The 20,034-nt window shown below is 35.7% G+C and overlaps 1 protein-coding gene across 3 annotated transcripts in view; it reads right to left on the bottom strand.

The window, feature by feature from the left end:
- Positions 1-20,034, bottom strand: part of LOC127876265 (IQ domain-containing protein H-like) — a 59,896-nt gene that overhangs the window by 13,201 nt on the left and 26,661 nt on the right. For 2 of the 3 annotated variants that reach the window (XM_052421355.1, XM_052421352.1), the window contains 13 exons: positions 17,733-17,810; positions 17,179-17,350; positions 16,623-16,855; positions 15,706-15,732; positions 12,235-12,368; positions 10,618-10,695; positions 9,787-9,895; positions 8,527-8,754; positions 7,878-8,028; positions 6,572-6,747; positions 4,256-4,528; positions 2,834-3,022; positions 175-295 (listed from right to left, as the gene is read on the bottom strand). In XM_052421355.1, the coding sequence (XP_052277315.1) occupies positions 175-295; positions 2,834-3,022; positions 4,256-4,528; positions 6,572-6,747; positions 7,878-8,028; positions 8,527-8,754; positions 9,787-9,895; positions 10,618-10,695; positions 12,235-12,368; positions 15,706-15,732; positions 16,623-16,855; positions 17,179-17,350; positions 17,733-17,810 (1,969 nt within the window). The remainder of the gene's footprint in view (positions 1-174; positions 296-2,833; positions 3,023-4,255; positions 4,529-6,571; positions 6,748-7,877; positions 8,029-8,526; positions 8,755-9,786; positions 9,896-10,617; positions 10,696-12,234; positions 12,369-15,705; positions 15,733-16,622; positions 16,856-17,178; positions 17,351-17,732; positions 17,811-20,034) is intronic. The other variant, XM_052421353.1, reaches the window with a different exon arrangement.

The raw sequence follows: 20,034 nt of genomic DNA, 5'->3' as shown, positions 1-20,034 counted from the left end.
GGACGAATTTAAGTGCTGACGAAATAGTCATTTTTTTTAAAAAGGAAGAAATTTCGTGCTGACGAAAATAAATGGTTTCACAGTACTTCCTTTAAACGAAATACACTATAAAAACTGAACGTATTGTCCCTGATATGCCTTAAAGTCTTCAGAGCAGGTGATTGATTGTCTTACCTTTGCTCAAGAAAGATGCCAGGAACTTTTCCCAGGTGGGATAAACTTTTGTATTTACTGGGGTAGCATGGTTTTCTAACAGTTCCTGTATTTCTGACAATATCTTGATGAAAACAGGTTCCTGCAATTAAAAACAAGCAAATTCATTGAATTGATATCCCCCGCCAATATGCTTCTGGACACAAAAGTGTTACATTTGACATCAAAAAAGCATTTTTTTAAGATACAAAGGGCCCTATCTCCGTTATAAACAGATAGTGTACAATGCCATTTGGCGTGCGTCATCCTCTTATCCATATATATATATTCATACCAAGTTTCAATAAAATCCGCCAAAGCACTTCCAAGATATGGCTCCGGACACAAAGGTGCCAGACAGACGGAAAGGCGGACGGACGGACAACGCCAAAACAATATCCCTCCGCCAATGGCAAGGGATAACAAGCTGGAATTAGCTTCACACAACATGGCTAACAAAAGGACATTGCTCTGTCATTGCATATATAGATGTTGCTTACTTCCATATTTCCTCCTGAACTGAGGACCATTATATGTTTGGGTGCAGATGACTGACTTAAAGTCCTTCAAGATATAATCCTAATTTACACACATGCATACAATTAGATAAAAATCTAGATTTGGGTACCATTTGCATTTCAGACCGCTTTTTCATGTTCCTCTAGATAGTGCACAGCTCTGCTTATCAACAGCAACTTGTAAAGCCAAAATCAGAGAATATCTGGGTATCTTTAAATCTGTATCAAGGATTATTGAGTAGTATAGGCACTTTAACCAAACAAGTACTTAAACAATAAGAAACCAAACAAGCATTTAAACACTAAGAAGCCAAACAAGTGCTTAAACTTAAAGAAACCAAACAGATACAAAAACCTCTAAGAAACTACTAGTATACAGAGGCTGAAACAGTACACAACCAAACAAGAACGTTAACACTTTGAAATCACTAATAAACCATTATGAAACCAAATTGTCAACACATTAAGAACCAAAACAAGATATGTGTTTGTCAGAAACACTATGTCCCCTTCTGCGCCGCTTTGAAGCTATATATTTTACCTTTGACCTTGAAGGATGACCTTGACCTTTCACCACTCAAAATGTGCAGCTCCATGAGATACACATGCATGCCAAATATGAAGTTGCTACCGTAATTACTCTATGTTTTCGGACACTCTAAGTTTTCGGACACCCCTTTTTTTAGCAAAAATAAATATTTTTCGTGACTCTTAAGTTTCGGACACACAAGTTTTTGTCCATAATTAATGTCTCAAAGTTTTCGGACAGGATATTTTACAGCGCTATTTTACCAAATTTCAGTCCTGTTTTCGATATCTAATGACACTTCGATCATGGGGTTTTACAACCAGATTAACATCATAAAACATGGCAGGTGCATGCCTGAGGGCAACGGACCATTACATTTGATTTATTGGGTAAATAACCTTGTAAACCCGTATTAAAAAATGGTTTCGCCCGATAGCATAAGCGTTATGGCAATTACCAGGGGTAGTGCCAATTAACAGTTCAATTATCTACCGCTATGGTACTACCCCTTCTCAGTAAAATAACTGTGACAAATACTAAACGCTTCAAAGTGTGATGAACCCTATTGCAAGTTTTACGAACAATGGAAGGTGTTAGACAACAACTATCGGAAATGAACAAACAAAGAATTCATATTTAGCTTTTTTAATTGCGTTAATTACAGGTTCATACTAGCAAGTATCTGTACATCACATGCTCATCTTTGAACTTGTTGGTCTAAGTAAAACCTTGAAGTAACTTTCTGTCGTATTAATTAAGCATTTAAAATTCTTTAAAATGCAGTGAACACATATATAACTGTAATTTATATTATACGGCATGGTATTTTTCAAGCGCGTGCTATAACCGGTAGTCGTTGATACAATTGACGCTATTTTCGGACACTTAAATTTTCAACTCTAAGTTTTCCAACACCTGTGTTTTGCGAATATGTTTCGTATCTAAGTTTTCGGACACGAAATTTTATTATTATTTTTGTCCGAAAACATAGAGTAATTACAGTATCTTCAATATTGCAAAAGTTATGGCAAAATATTAAAGTTGGAGCAAACAAACAAACAAACCAACCAACCAACAGACAGGGCAAAAACAATATGTCCCCCACTACAGTGGTGGGGGACATAAAAATACACAAAGAAACCAAACAAGAACTAACACTTCAAGACATCAAACAGTAACTGAAACAGTAAGAAACCAAACAGGTACTAAAGGACAACAAGAAACCGTCGGAGACGGGTGATGCTCCCCAAAGGTTTTTTTGGTCACAATATTGCACTATATATTCAGATAAAAGGAAACCTCTTGAGGGCACAGTAGTTGGGAGGACAAGAATTTTTTTTTAGAAAATGTCAAAAGGCCATAACTCTGTGAAAAATCATCCGACCAGAACCCGCTGATAATATGCACATCTCCTCTTGGTAGTGAAGCTTCCCATAAAGTTTCATTGAATTCCGGTCATTAGTTGCTGAGAAATAGCCCAGACAAAAATTGTGCATGGACGGACGCACAGACGGACACACGAAGCGGCGACTATATGCTCCCCCCCAAAATAAATTTTGGGGGAGCATAAAAAGAAACCACACAGGCAAACTACCTGTGCCCATTTCTTGGACCACTTATCCCCATATCTTTTCTCCTCCTTAAGGGCCCAGCTGTAACATCGGAGGTGTTCGGGCACGTCGCAGTATGCTATGCCACGCCCGTCAAACTCGTCGTCAAGCTTGAAGAGCCAGCGCTTCACGTTCAGGTTCTCTGTGATCAGCTGGGACATGCTCTCATGCAACTGTGGCCAGAAATCAATATCAAGGGGTACTAATCAGCATTAAATTTAGGAGAGCCTTCCTTTCAAGAAATGGTTTTAAAGCAAAAGTGTTGTCCCTGATTTGCCTGTGCGGACTAAGGCAAATCAGGGATGACACTTTAGGCAAAGGAATGAAGCCCAGATTTCCCAGAACAAGGCTCATATCTAAGTGCCCTGTTCTGCAAAAACTGGGCTTAATGCAGGTGTGCAGCAGTGTTTCCCACATTAGCCTGTGCAGTACAAGCACGCTAATCTGAGATGGCTCTTTCCACTTTTATGAAATTTTTGTTTAAAGAAAGTATCTTCTAAACAAAAATCCAGACTATGCCAAAAGTGTCTTCCCTGATAAATCTGTGCGGACTGCTAGGGATCATCAGGGAAGAAACTTTATGAGCTACTTAAGGCATTAAATCCAGAACTCTGCTCATACATTAGTTAAGTGACACATGTGTCTATAATATAAGTACTACCCTCTAGACATGTACCCATGCAACTGAAGAAAGAAATCAACTGTAGGCTATAATATTGATCATTAATGAAAGTTATACTCATATTACTTGTTAAGGGGACAACTGCAACATGAACATGCAAGTGCAGCATGTCAATAGTATGATATTTTAAAACTTATGTGTTACTTTTCCTGAACCCTTTCCCACTTGAAAGCAAAGTGAAAATGGCTATGTGCAAATGTTACGCTGTTTGCAGCTAATCAGTAACTAAGGTTTGGAGATGAAGCCTTAAAAAATTGAATATAGTAAGAAAGGTCTTAAATTAAATATAACTTTCTTATGGACAACACATATGTGAAAATACGTATCTAAGTGGGAAACGGTTAAATTCCTTACAAGTTTTACTAATTTTCTTAGACTTTTCACAAGCAATATGGATGAATGAGAAACGCCTGTTTGTATTACATGTATACCCTGTGGACATGCAATAATGAAGTAATAACAATCCACATGCAATAATATTAGGCTGGTTCTGGAAAAACTGGGCTATATGCGTACAGTGTAGTCCCAGATAAGCATGTGCAGTCGACACAGTCTAACCAGGCACAACACTTTCCGACTAAACTGGCTTTTCCTTTAGAAAAGACTTCCAGGTGTTCTAATAAGCCCAGGCCAACTATGGAGGACACTTTACGTACATGCATTTAGCCCAGTTTTCCCAGAATGCGACAGATATAATGAATTTTGAATCTCCTCCAATACCCACCAGACCAAGGCTGTAGATGTCATACTCGCTAGGTGGCATGTCAACCTTGGCACTTGCAAATATCCTCTTACAGCCAGACTTTGTTGAGTACAGGTGAGCGACCTCAGGCTCAGGTGCAAATATTGGCACGTCAAGATAGTTGGCGATGTCAAGGTCATCAATGTGAGGCATGTTAGTCATGATGTATGCCTCGCGTCCCTTGATAAGGTTCTTGATACGCAGCAGGGTTTGGGGGCTGTACTTCAGCAGAGAGGACAGGCACATTCTGTGGGTCTGGAAATAATAGTGGAACTTTAAATAAATTCTTTTAATTACACATTCACTGGAGTATTTTTTACAGGTTTCATATGTTTACATTCATTTACTTTATTTTCAAAAAATATGGACAAATATTGTCTAGCCCCATTTGGTATGCATGTAATAATATTCGCATCTTAAGTATGCTTTTTTCCAAAGAAGAAATCATTTAACCAGATTAGACTTCAAAGTATAAGCCATAACCATTTCAATTATCACTTTAAACACAAAACCATCAATGAAACCACTAAGGGTGCAAATAAAAAGTAAATGAACAGCATCATTTCAATAACATGAGAAAAAGAACAATGAACTCTGAAACTGAGCATACCCACCCATTTTGGGCCCTGCAAAAAGTATATGAGCCATGCTCTGTGAAAAGGGGGTTTAATGCATGTGCGTAAAGTGTTGTCCCAGATCAGCCTGTGCAGTCCACACAGGCTAATCAGGGACGATACTTTCTGCTTAAACTTGATTTTTACTAAGAAGAGACTTTCTTGAAATGAAAAATATCATAAAATGGGAAAGTGTTGTCGGTGATTAGCCTGTGCTGAATGCACATGTGCTGAATGCACAGGCAAATCTGGGACGACACTTTACGCACATGCATTATAAAACCCCTTTTCACAGAGCACGGCTCATATTGATAAAATTTATTAATATTATACTTTTTTTATATTTGGCAGCCATATTTGTCACTAAATCAATTTTTTAACACGTCCTAGATATCAAAAGATCAAAATTCTGACCATGTTTCATGAAGATTGAATTGAAAATGTGTCTGACATGACCCAGTTTCAAGCTTGGCTGCGATATAATTGAGATAAATGTTCTGACCAAAGTTCATGAGGATTTGACATTCAACGTTGCCTATAGAGTGTTAACAAGGCAAATGTTGACGACACATCATGGACAAATGGCAATTATGGAACGCCAAAACTTCCTTTTGTTGGGAGAAACAGATATTCTTGATAAGTTGTTTGAACGTCGAGTCATGTTGGCATTAAGTTTAGTAAGATGGCACTAAATTTGGGTTAAACTGGCATAACATGGAGGCAAAATAAGATAAGGTTGGGTCATGTTGGCTTTCAGTTGAGTCAATTATACATTTGGTTAAGTAAGTTTGACATGATTGGTCAAAATGTTATACTGTTGGGTGAAAATGGCATCAAATATAGTCAAGATGGCATAAGATTGAGTTAAACATGAATTGAGTTTGGTCAAGTTGACATAAGGTTTAACCTTTTTGGTGAAAATAGCATTATGTGTAGTAAAGATGCATATGGCTTAGTCAAACTGGCTTTATGTTTCATCAGGTTGATATAAGATTGCGTATATTTGGCATTTGGTTGAGTCAAATTGGAATTTTATAAGGTCAAAAACAGTTTTGTTGAGTCAAGTTGGCATGTTTCACAAAGTTGACATACATGTAAGATTGAGTTAGGTTAACACTAGATTTTGTCAATTAACCTTATGTTGGGTAAAGTAATCATTAGGTTAACTCCAGCTTACATAATTTTTTGTCAAGTTGACATGAAGGTTGACGTTGATGTTGTTTTAGGTCAAGTTTGCTTTAGGTTGAGTCTAAACATAAACTTGACTCTCAAAGATGCCGGCTTGACTCAACTTAATGCCAACTTACCAAACATATGTGTATCATTTTTTGCTAAAAAAGGCAGATTTTGCGTTCCATATGTAATCATGAAAGCTGGCCATGACCACCTTGTGCTCAGGTGAGCTAGAAAAACGTTTGATTTCATTTATATAAAACTTTTTCAATACAGCCTCAGACCAACTTTAAAATGCAAAAAATTCTAATGAGAAAATACTACCAGTCAACTTTTTTTTCTTTTAAGAAATTGACTTTATTACAAAGCTTTCTGAATTATAGTCCCTTGTAAAACATAAACATACAAATCAATATACTGTGAAAATACTACCAGAAAAAAGATTAATCAAGCTGGAAAAGATTGTTTTCACCATGTAACTTCCTTAATATGTCCCAGGACCAATACTTACTGGGAAGCTCTTAATAGCCTCAGGAACGATGATCTTGTATCGGTCACTGAACTCTCCCTGGTCCTCCACATTGCCTGAGTCAATGGCTGACTTAAGTCCCAGCAACTTGGAGTAATACTGGAGTGTCTCCTCACTAAGGGGAACCGGCGACACAAATATCACGTCTACATTCGGGTCTGAAATTGCAGATATTATGAGACAAAATCCTTACATAACATCATAAGCAAAATCTGTTAATACAATTTTTAGCATAATGTGTTTCAAACATTTACAACAAAACATTTCCAGCAAAAAAAAATCCTTTATCGAAATATTTCAGCAAAATAAATTTCCAACTTTGTGTGAAAATTCCTTATTCAGACATTTTTGCAAAATCTCTCTTAACATTTTTACAAAATCTCAAATTCCAATATTGTTAGGAAAATGCTAATCAAAAATGTTTACCAAAATCTGTTTCCACCAAGTAAAGAAAAATACTTATCGCCAGATTAATAATAATTCATATTCATTCTATTAAGCTGAAACTTTATTTAACTTTTAGCAGTAGTATTTTGATATTAATTTCAAGGCCTAAATTCATAAAAGTTTAAATGTATAGCTAAATATTAAATTGTGCACACCTCAAATAAGAAGCGACTTTTATAAAATACAAGACATCAAATTCAAGTCAACCTGTAACAACAGTTCTGAATACACTTATAATTCAAATTACTACAAAATTAATGTTCCCAAATCTCTCCCATGTTACAAAAAATAGTCTGCAGCCATACAAACACAATATATGTGCCTGGCTCTTTGGAAAATGGGGTTTTATAAATTTGCATCAAGTGCCATCTTGAATAAGCCTATGCTGACACTTTCCACTTTAACACTTTGCATGCTGGGAAATTTGTAGTCTGCTAAAATGTAGTCTGCTGAATGTCTAAAATTAGCATTTTCTTCGATTTTTTTTCAAAGAATACTATCAGAATAGCAAACAGTTTGGGTCCTGATGAGACGCCACGTTCTGTGGCGTCTCATCTGGATCCAAACTGTTTGCAAAGGCCTTAAAAATTTGGTTCCCGCATTGGAAGGGTTAAGGGAATCTTCAGTTTAAACGAAGTCACTTGTTAATGAAAATATCATGTTTAGTTGCAAATTGTCATCCATGATTAGCCTGCACAAACTGCACAGGCTTATCTGGGACAACACTTTACACACATGCATTAAGCCCAGTTTTCCCATAACAATGCTTATATGACATCACAGTTATAAAATATTTCTCACAAACATCAGGCACTGTATTGCACCATGATGTTCTATGTACCTCGTATATCACACAGACGCGCCATCTGAGTGTTCTGGCGAATTCCAAAGTCATGAATACTGTCGCGTATCTCCTGGTTGAGACCCAGAGAAGGAATGTGTATCACTACACGCTTGGACTTCTTAATGCGGTCCCAGGACATGGCAAATTTCTACAGATAAACAAGTTCCATTGTAAACAAATAATAAAATGACACTAATTTCATTTACGCCGATTACACGTGTATTTTTTCGTATTTCTACACATACAATAATATTAACTAACAGGAGCTTTGTCAAACTAACAAAAAAGCAGTCCTGGTTTGATGTTGTCAGAGTAAGAAAAGGAACTCCTCAAGTTTCATTAATCTAGCTAAAGTGCATGGAAGTTATTGGAGGATGCAGATTTAAGTTTTCAATGATTTCTGTAACCATATTAACCATAGCGTCACAAAAATGTGACTTAAACCCCCACACAGCATTGTCAGCTATGTTTAAGTGCAAATAACTGTAGAATGTGTGGATCTGTCATATTTACAATTCATGATTATGACGTATTGCAAGTTAAAATTTAATCTCTTGAATCGTTTCACAAAAACAGCCAACAGACTAACTGAAGAATGGATTCCTATGTATCCCCACTTGGTGGGGTACAACAAAACCTCACAAACCTTTGCTCTTCTTCTGAATGCCTCCAGATTGTCGAGGCGGACCTGTTTCAACTGATGTCGCACCTTGGCCATCTTGATATGCATAATCCACGAGATGGCAATGACGCCTGCAGCCCACTTCCTGCGGCGGTACTCCAGATACGTGCTCCTCTCACGGTACATCTTCCACGTCGCCTGGATCTTGGCCGATGCTATGTCTCGACCGTTGGGGCCTTTGAATCTTCGACCCTGTATCCGACATTAATTTAACCCTTTACCACACAGATACACACTTTGATGCATATTGGAGGTCCCTAAGAACATAAAATTAAATTTAAGACCTTTCTTACTAGATTCAAGTTTTAAAGCTTAATTTCAAACCCTAAGGCACTGATGAACAGAAAACAGCATAAAACCTGAACAGACTACTCACAGGCTGTTCTGGTTGCATGCAGATTGCACATTGCCATGTTAACTATGCTTCTGAGCAGAAAAGGGTTAATATAAAAAAAATCTTATTAACAGTAGAATAACTGAATAATTTCTAACACATCAATTTTGTATCAACAGTTATCTACCAATAATTCAGTGTTTTTTTTTTCAATTATAAATTATGACACAAGAATAACACCATATACATAAATGTGGATATGCAAGCTTAATGAATATGTGGAATAAAGCATCTTATTTATTATCTATTGTTGACATGAAGAGTCCACTGTAAATCTTATCCTATGCATAGCTTTTGAAATTCTTTCAGATTAAGGTGATTTTACTTTTCGGACAAGTCAACGTGTTCTGTTATGTTCTTCATAGACAGGTACAAGTACAACATTTCATGGTGTAAATATGTTGTAAATATTGGGATATACTGTACCTATTTTTATGCATGAAAATTAATTATTTGAATACTCAGAATCTTTTCAAGACACCCACTGATGAAGGCTTTCAATACACCAACGGCATCTAATGCAAGCCATGCGACAAAGGCTTTCAATGTAACCCGTACACCAAAAGCATCAAACACAAGTAAAACACCAAAGGTTTCTATTTTTCCCTTACACCTAAACGTCCAATGTAAGTCATTGCCAAAGGTATCAATCCAACCCTTACACAAGAAGTATCAAATACAAGCCGTATGCCACAGGCTTTAAATGCAAGCAATACACCAAAACATTCAATACAAGACTAACACCGAATCATACAATGGAAGCTATTTATATAAGCAAAGGGCTTTCGATGCAAGCAAATAAATGTGTGTAAAATCCGAATAGCTCTCACTGGTTTGTAGATGATGTTCTCCACATCGTCTCTATTCACGATGCAGGACAGCAGGTCATCCAGACTGGGCGGCTGTTCCAGTTCAAACTCCTCAGCCAGGTCAGCAAGCCTGCAGAAATGAAAGAACCTTGTTCTGAGAAAACTGGGCTTATTGCATTTGTGTTCAGTGTCATCTCAGATATACCTGTGCATGTCTCTTTCTTTTACTTGAATACAGTTTGCTTTAAAGGCTTAATTCTAAAAATCAGTTTAATACTTCATGCCGATTTGAAGACAGTGTTGAATTCAATGAGGATTATAACACACTTTGTGAGCATATCAACCATTACACAAATGGTTTAAACAACTGGGCTGAAGGGTTTCCATAAGACCCAGGACACCAGCATTCCAGTCATCTCTGGGGTCAGATTACTCTTTCTTCCTCAGAGGAAAAATGAAAATGGCTATGTGCAAACAGCATAAAACCAGAACAGCCTGCGAGTAACTCACAGTCTGTTCAGGTTTTAAGCTGTTTTCTGCTCATCAGTATCTATGGGTTTGAAATGAAGCCTTTAAAACTTGAATCTAGTAAGAAAGGTCTTAAATGGAATTTAACTTTCTAAGGGACTACAAATGCGTCAAAATACATATCTAAGTGGTAAAGAGTTAACCACTCCTGGGATAGCTGGGTTACTGGTACTAAGTGCACATACTTACTGACAAAAATTCATGACTAATCTTAAAACAAGATCTGTAGTTGGGCCAGAGATTTAACTTGGGATCCTCAGATTTATAGTCTTTCACTCTACCAACCGCTAGCCGGCTCGGTTCACATTATTAACGAGGGCTTACCTGTCACCATTAATAAATGCTACTGGTACTGCAAAGTTGGACAGCATCTTCTCCATATGCTTCAGCGTGGTAACGATGCTGAAAATATGACAAAATAATAAGTAATATGAAGATGTTATACAAATTAGGATTTAATCCCAGAGTCAGACCTAAAACTATATTTTTGGGCCCATATTTACATTGTTCCTTCAAGAAAACTTCCCTATGTTCATAATACTGCAGAAGTCTCTGGCTAGTTCATGTCCATGTACATGTCTTTTTGCAGGAAAATATATGCCTTAAAGGGATTGTCAACCACAAATGACGAAAAAGAAGTTCTAAAATACCGTATTTTTTAACAATTATTAGTTATATTGATTAAAATTTCAAGACTGGTATATAACATTACTTGAAAAAAGTTATTATTTTCAGTATATTCGGTAATTAAATTTCGCGATATGAAATCGAAAGTACATCGAAAATAGGTGACATAGCAATATACACACTATAAATAATGCAAGTAGATTGATCATTTAATATATAAAATATAAACAATTCACTACGCATGCGCAATATGCATTCCTGGGTTTACCACGTGACGATGATGATCAATCTACTGGCGTTATTTATAGTGAACTGGTTGTTACCTGGTAGACATACCCAGTAAAATTTATTACCAAATTTACTGAAAATACAAAAACTTTACAACTTTTTTCAAGTAATGTAATATGCCAGTCGTGTTATTTTTAATCAATATAAACTAATAATTGTAAACAATAGCGTATTTTACAACTTTTCTTTTCTTCGTCGTCATGGTTGACAGTCCCTTTAAGTAATGTTTATTATTAAATCCTTTTGTATTGCTTATAACACATTTTATCTGAGAAGTTTACCATTAAAAAACAACAGGACCATAATACACAAAGAAACTGGAAACTGTTCCTCAAAAAATCTTTCAGAACAAATATAAATGACCTGCTGGAAGAGAATAATGAAGTCTCTAAATCAGAATGTTTCAATAATTTTGAATAAATAATTATACACTGAACTAAAAACATGTAGCAACTCATAAAAATAATAAAATAGAAAAGGGTAAGGCAGGTACACAGTTAACCTTAAAAGAAAACATACTAAACCAGTTACTTCTACTGATTTAAACAAAATGAAACTTCATTTGGATGCATGAGGTAAATTTTATCACAAGTCCTTTAGTTATGGTCAGTGATAAAATACCAAATAATAGACACATGACAAAACATAATTCAAATTAAAGCAATCAGGCCAGTAAAATGGCTTACTTTTTCTTCGAAGACTATCAAAATATTTTAAATGAGTCGCATTCTGAGAAAACTGGGCATAATGCATGTGCGTACATGTCGTCCCAGATTAGCCCGTACATGTCGTCCCAGATTAGCACAGGCTAATCAGGGACAACACTTTCCGCCTCGATTGGACTTTTGCTTAGAAGAGACTTCATTTAAACGAAAAACATCATAAAAGCGGAAAGTGTTGTCCCTAATTAGCCTGTGCGTACTGCACAGGCTAATCTGGGACGACACTTTACGCACATGCATTATGCCCAGTTTGCTCAGAATGCAACTCAAATAATCCATGCCAATTACGCACAATGTGACCTACCTTCCCCAGGTCAGACAGTAGTGCTGTTTGAAGGACAGGAACTCGGAGGAAGTGTCTCGTATTCTGCCGTTCTGTACGGCAAACCTGTGGGAGATCATCTTGAAATCACCGCTGGCTGGAGTTGTTGGGGGAGGCTGAAGAGTCAATGCCAAGAAGTAGTAAGACTAGGTACCATTTGAGTTTTGTACTGGGAAAACTTGGCTAAATGAACGTGCGTCAAGTGTTGGCACATATTAGCCTCTGCAATCTGCACAGGTTAATCAAGGAAGACACTTTCTGTTTTATGGAATTTTTTGTTTATAGGAAATCTATTTTAAATGAATATCCAATCTTGGTACAAAGTGCAATCTCTGATTAGCCTATGAAGAATGCACAGGCTAATCTGGGACAACAGTTAACACACATGCATTAAGCCTAGTTTTCCCAGAGCAAAGTTTATTAATTGCTTAAAGCAGGCTTTCCTACTTAAAATCATTTTAAAATGGCATCAAAAGGATTAGAGGAGTAAATATTGAAGTAGCATTACCTACCTGAAAATCATTGTAAATGTATTTAAGGACTTAAATTATTAATGGTTAAAGTAGCATTTCCTCCTTTAAATTTGTTGACAATAATGTTGAAGTTTTGGTTAACCAAAACAAAAATCTAAAATGAATCTAATATGAAATAAAGCCTGAACAATGGAAATATTGAAGATATTGTCATGATCTAGTGACAACACAAAAATATACTTGAAATGGACACAGCTTGATATCCTGTTTACTATTGAAACAAAGACTTAAGAAAAAACATTGAGAAATCTATGCATGTACCACACTTGCTTTTTGTTCATCTTTTTTAAATTTATAATGCATAAATACAAGAATTAAATTGGATGAATTTGATCATACCCTAATTAAAAGGTAACATTGAAGTTGTTTGTGAACAGCTGTACAAATATTAACAATGAATAATCATATTATAAAATTTATTTCTTAACAGCAAACAGTTTGTATGCCTCTGATTAATAGAATCTATATTTAATCTCAAAATATAAAACCTTTTTAAATAACTAACCCAAAATAATGCTATATGGAAACCAAAACCACAGCTGAAGCATTGTGCAGGGTGCCAATACATCCACATGAATGCATTCCAAATCATGCAGAAAATAATAATAAACTGCTTATTCAAAAATTATGAAAAATGTTTGTGTCCAAGAAGCATCAATAACAAGGCAGTCCATGAGACAACAATGTACCACACCATGATTGTTGTACCCAGCCAGGATTTTCGTTCACTTTAAAGTGATGACCTTGATTTTGTGCCAGTGTGACTGTCTCATGCTTCCTGCATGTTGCACCAAAGACAATTGGTCAATGGGATAAAACTTTTGACCTTAAAGTATAGCCTTGACCTTGAGCAGGTGTGACTGACACATGCCTCATGTACATTGTCTTAATGACTTAAACATTGTAGTCCAGTTTCATTCACATCCATCAAGTAATATGATAAGGCCAGGACAGGAATAATAGAAGCTCAAACATTTTACCTTTAGAATTAAATTTTACCTTGATTGAACCATGTCTTTTGCACATTGTCTCAATGACGTAAATATTTTAGCCAAGTTTCATAAAAAACCTTCAAAGGGTATGGGAGAAAAGGAGCAGACACACAAGTTTTATGGACAGACTGACAGACTGACTGACATACAGTTTATGGACTGAATGACTGATTGGCAGACCAAGGGCATTCCTATAATTCCTCTTACTTCTTTCGATCATGGGATTTATCATTACATTGTGCGTACTTTAAATGTAAGCACTGCATTCATATCTTGGTGATAAAATGTGCATACTGACAAAAGTTGGAAAAACATCAATTGCTTTATAAGCAAAAAATCACTGATTATGTGTCATCTACAGATTTGAAAAGATACATTAACTAACATAAAGAAAATACTGCTTGTGAATCAGATAAGTTTTAAATACCAAAAATAACATAATAATAAAAACATAACATAAACAAGGGTTGGATGATATTGTTTTAAAACAAAGGTAAAATGTCTGAATATTCTGACATGCTTAAAAGGTAATCATACTAATGGTGTCAAACAAAACAATGCATATAATACATCTCTGTTGTGTATATACAGCAGGTGCATTTTACTATACCTTCTTCTTCTGCTGAAAATATCAGGGAAGGGAAAAACAGTGTTAAATCAGAGTGGGAATCTGACAAAAGGTAAAGGAAATACTAATGTACATAATGAATTTCAGGTTTAAAACATTGCTCCCAAAATTATATGTATATACAAAGAAATGCTACATACAACAATTCTACATATTTAGCAAACAAATGATGAAGAGTCTGTTGATATTTCCTCAAATATTTGTGCTGGAATTTATTGTTGTATAATATTGTAAAAATTATTAATAAGAAAACATGTTTGAGGCTAACACAATGTGAACTTTATCTACTCAGGTAGCTATGATTAGGAGATGTGGTACAAATCAAGAAAGTGTTGTGTAGTAAAAAAAACTCTAAAAGTTTTTTCTCCAAGGAATGTACGGTACTAGAGAAACTCCCAATAAAGGACTACTTTCCAGGACAATGTAACACATTAGTGCCGGTTAATTATGTATTAGATGGGTCAGACTTAACAAAGTTAACCTAAAAGTCGCCCATATCTCTCAAAACATACCAGATAATTCTCCAATGCTCTATCCAAGAATTGTGTAGGTTTTTTTGTTACTTTTTCTACTACCCATTTACAAAGAACTATAGAATGAAGGGTCTAAGAACCATTTTCTGCCCATAAAAAAACACTGAACTACAACTTTGAATTATACACCATAAGGCATAAATTAAGCCTGCAATTTTTTGTAAGAAATGTGTTTATTGCTAAGAAATTGTATTTTCCTTTTTTCCAAAGACTACTAGCAAAAGTACGAGATGCCTGTTGCTGTACAATCTCAGCTTTGTTCCACGTCAGTAATAGTTCAGTCTTTATAAGATCCTTGGTCTGAGATAACTGGGTCTAATGCATATGCTGAAAGTGTCGTCCCAGAAGAGCCTGTACAGTCTGCACAGGCTAGTTAGGGTTGACACTTTCAGCTTTCATTAATACCTGTGTACCTTTTGCACAGGCATTAAGCCCAGTTTTACAAAATGTATCTCATATAAATGCCTATGAAACATAGAATAGTATCTAATTCCATGAAGTTCCCAGACAAGAGGCCACTGAAATGTTTCCCTAAGGCTATTTATACTTACAAACATTCTCGACTTTCGGTAAACACAAATATGACAGTTTATAAAGTCAAATTATTTACTTAAATTGTGTACTAGCCTTTCTAGAATATTAATAGTATTGTGATGTCATTCATACAATATTATGTGACATTATATAGTGCAAATAAGAAAATCATTATGAAAACATCAACATGTATTATGGGTATAACTGAACAAGGCAATTCCAACACAGCTTACCGCTACAACTAAATCTGACAGCCCTGGCTTAAAGCACAAACATAAACTTCTATGAAAAACTGAGCTCTCTTGAACAGAATTAAAATTAAAAACAAAACATATGAATATATACATTTTAAACTTATTCCTCCTTACTTTTTTTCGAAATCATACAGTAATAAAAAAACAATAATTGTTTTTATCTATTTAGAGTGCTTAAAACTCTACAATCTACAAATTGTTTAGCCTCAATAATATTTAACTGTTTTTTGCTGCAAGAAAATCACTTGATTTAAAGAGCAAAAAAGAGCTATTGATTGCAGCATTTTCATCTCAGTGCAAATAAATGAAAACTGAACCATTTTTTCTTAGTGCTATTTGTATGCATATTTTTGTCTTTCAAATAATCATCCTTACCATTGAAGCATGAAGTTCAATTTGTATGTAGTAACATCATGTGAGCCATATCATGCCAAAATGGGTCTCATTCTATATTTAGTTTAGTTTAAACCTAATTATTTTAGCTCAATTGCATCGAAAACATCAGGCCTATTGATACACTTTCGGGCAGTTTCCTGGGCCTGGAACCAGTACTTGGTGTCTTTGAGAGAGGCCTCAAGAACGCTCCCACAGTGGGGATCGAACCTGTGATCTCCCGGTTGCTAGGCAGACTACATACTCATTACAACACAGCAACCTAAATGGCCAGCTAAGCACCAGACCAGCCTGCACAGTCCGCTTTAAAATCAAGCAAGGTTTTGCGGTTTTATTGGCTAACATAGGAGTTCTTAATCAGTCTGTATGAATGTTAAACCCATTTTTGCATGATGCCTATCATTTCAAACTTTGTTAAAATAAGCATTCTTGTTTTATCCTAAAAGCAATTATAAAATCATTTAAATTTAATTAAATTTCTTTAAACTACAGATAATACTTACCAAAGGCTGAAGAGGCATTTCGTAAGTTTTCACAGTTGCCGGAGTTTTTGCCTTTTGACTAGACGAGGCTGAGGTACCACGTGATTTTCCCGACATTGTTCGACTCACGCCCCCACTGGGCAGGGACTGAGGGTGAGGGGGGATTACTGGCATTCTTGCCATCGTCTCTTGAACCGTCTCAAAGGTCTTGCTTGAAAGATCAAGCCTTACACCTGCTAAAGCTGGAGCTATTTCTGAAAAGTGAAATTATTTATTACAAATAAGCATGTTCCCAAAACTATTAACCAGTGTTTTTTATTCAGCTTACATTTTGAAATTCTCAGATCCATCAGATCTAATTAAAATGTTTGTATTAAATAAAAATTAAAACATTCATTATATCTTTATATACAACAAAACCCTCATACACAAAGTCCCAAAGAAAGAAAGAATTACCTATAATAAATATCAATAAATCTACAAGTAAGAAAAGTCAGCATGAATATTAAAATTACTTAAACTGCAAACATTATGTGAGAGAAACATTGAACAAACATTCTTGAACTATTCTGATCACCTGGCGTGCAGGGAGGCTTGTTTCTATCCTCTGGATCATGGAGAAGCATGATCTTGTTTTTCACTGGGGAGGGGTCAAGGGTCAACTGGGCCGCTGGAGGGATCAGACCCCGCTCAATGAGGCTGAGGATTCCCTTCCTTGCATCATCCTCCGTTATTGGGGGAGGGGCAAGCTGAAATGAGGAGTGTTCATTCATTCAATATTCAGCTTGCACAGATTGGCAATACAATCAATTTTAATCAGCAAGAAAATAGAAATATGGCAGGTCACATTGGAGTAGTGGATATGGTGTCCGCCTTGCAACAGAGAAGTCACATTTCAACCCACACCATTGGAGCACTTTTAAGAGCTATCTTTAGGCCACCATGTACTGGCTTTACCCAGGAAACTGACTCATAAACACCTAATGACCCTTAAGCTTTCAATGTGAAAAGGCTTCAATAAAAAAGGTTTCAACTTAATCGTAAATTCCATTCTGGTATATCACAGAAAACTATTGTCTCTAAAAACATTAACAAGAATAGGGTTGCATATTTTTTAGCACAAGGCCTTACCTGTGCATCAACTCTGTTGGCCTTGGGCAGGACTGCTAGGTGTTCAATGGTGCTGCCCATCAGAGGCTTAGGGGCAGGCTGAAATACCGAGCACATGAATCATCTCCCTTGAATCAAGTGATACATTCTAATAATCAGGAGTTACATTTTTCGCTAAACAATGTAGTAGGGTGACATGCAAATCATGTTCGAAACAACGCAGCCGGTGGCAACCAATTGCTATTACAAAACAAACTGATGTAAATTAAAAGTTACTAAGTACTCATTAACAATTAAAGGTGCAATTATCAGATTATTTTAGTTAATGCAGCACTAGATTGTCACTTTAATAAATATTTGCTTGGCTAACTGAAAAAAACTTTATTAAATCTTGTAAGCCTTATGTCAATCATGTACACTGTTTACTACTTATATGAAATATTTTAAAGTGTAAAATCATAAGGAAGGTTAGAATGAAATGTAAATAAACTGGATATTATATTACTGCACTTATGCTATAAAAAATGCATAACCTGTTTATGGTTATAGTTTTCTTCATAAACAAACTCTTTACACATCTGACTGCCATAAACACTTTATTTAGATTGTGTTTGTTAAGGTTAACATCACATAAAGCTTTAACTTGTATCACCTGAGGACACAAATTTGCCATCATAAAGAAGGCAAGTCAAACTATAATATGTTGACACATAAATTCAGGTTTAGTTCAAACCATGAAATCCTTCAAAATTAGTGTCCCACAAATAATAATGGTACAAAAATAATATGCATGATGAAAAACACACTACTGACCACCAATACATTTTTTGGTAATAAATACAAATATTTTACAGATTTGAAGAGAAAACCAGCTTTGAAAGTCTCCAATGACACTCGCGTAACCATGACATTGAGAGCCAGAGTTGTTCTAGCCAATAACCAAAGATGCAGTTGATGTCCATGGTAGTGAAAATGATGATGATAATGATGATTGATGGTGGTGCTGACTACTAAATAAAATCACAAACTCCACCCATAACCTGTTTGTTAATGAATACACTCAAACTCTTTTAAAGCTTTTTCAGCCATTAATTTTGACACAAATGCACAAACAGTATACATGTTCAACATAATATGATATAATTATTTATTAAATTTAAAGAAAAGATAAAAAAACATTTATGATTTAAAACTAGATCATAAGATTCTTGTCAGCTACATGTATAATAGCCTTACTGTCAAAAATACATTTCATATAATAGATCTTTAAATATAGTTGAAGAATTCTGCTTCATGTCCTTCGGAAAAAAACTTTTCAACATATTTTTTCTTGTATTAATAAAAATAATGAATCAAACCACAAATTATCATTTAAACAAGAGGGCCTGAAAGGCCCAAAGTCGCTCACCTGAGATTCAAAGGAACTGACCTGTTCTGTGCAGCCCAAGATGTCATTAGAACAAAATGTTCTTACCAACTTTCATGAATATATAGTGAACACCCTGGCAGCCATGATTTTGAACAGACCAGAACCATTTTCATACACATCCAAGATATCATTTAAACAAACAAAATCTGACAAAGTTTCATGAAGATTCATGAAGCCATATAAGGAAAAATGCCCCGCCCCCTGTTGACCATGTTCAAACTTGTCCAAGATATCATTGGGAAAAATCTTCTGACCAAGTTTCATAATGATTGGACAATAAATATGGCTTCTAGAGTTTTAACAAGGTTTTACTATAGTTATATAAGGAAAAATGCCACGCCCCCTTGGCAGCCATATTTTTCACCAACCGAAACCATTTTTGAACTCATCCAAGATATCATTGGTACAAATCTTGTGATCAAGTTTCATGGTGATCATACAATAAATGTGGCCTCTAGTGTTATACTAAGGTTTTACTAAAGCAGTTTAAAGCCATATTAGGTAAAATTCCCCGCCCCCTAGTGGCAATGTTTTTTAAGCAACCAAAACCATTTTCAAACTCATCCAAAATATCATTGGGACAAATCTTCTGACCAAGTTTCATGAAGACCGGAAAATAAATGTGGCCTCTAGTCTAAGAGTGTTAACAAGGTTTTACTATATCCATATAAGGAAAAATGCCCCGCCCCAAGGCAGCCATATTTGTCAACCGACCGGCATCATTTTTTAACAAGTCCAAGATATTATTGGGATGAATCTTCTTACCAAGTTTCATGAAGATCGGACAATAAATGTGGCCTCTAGAGTGTAAACAAGATTTCACTATAGCCATATAAGGAAAAATGCCCCGCCCCTTTGCCCCGCCCCATGGCAGCCATGTTTTTCAAGCAAACA

Source organism: Dreissena polymorpha, chromosome 4 (assembly GCF_020536995.1).
Source record: "Dreissena polymorpha isolate Duluth1 chromosome 4, UMN_Dpol_1.0, whole genome shotgun sequence".
NCBI classification, from domain to species: Eukaryota; Metazoa; Mollusca; class Bivalvia; order Myida; family Dreissenidae; genus Dreissena; species Dreissena polymorpha.
Note: the sequence above shows the minus strand (reverse complement) of the source record. Positions and strands in the feature narration are given on the sequence as shown.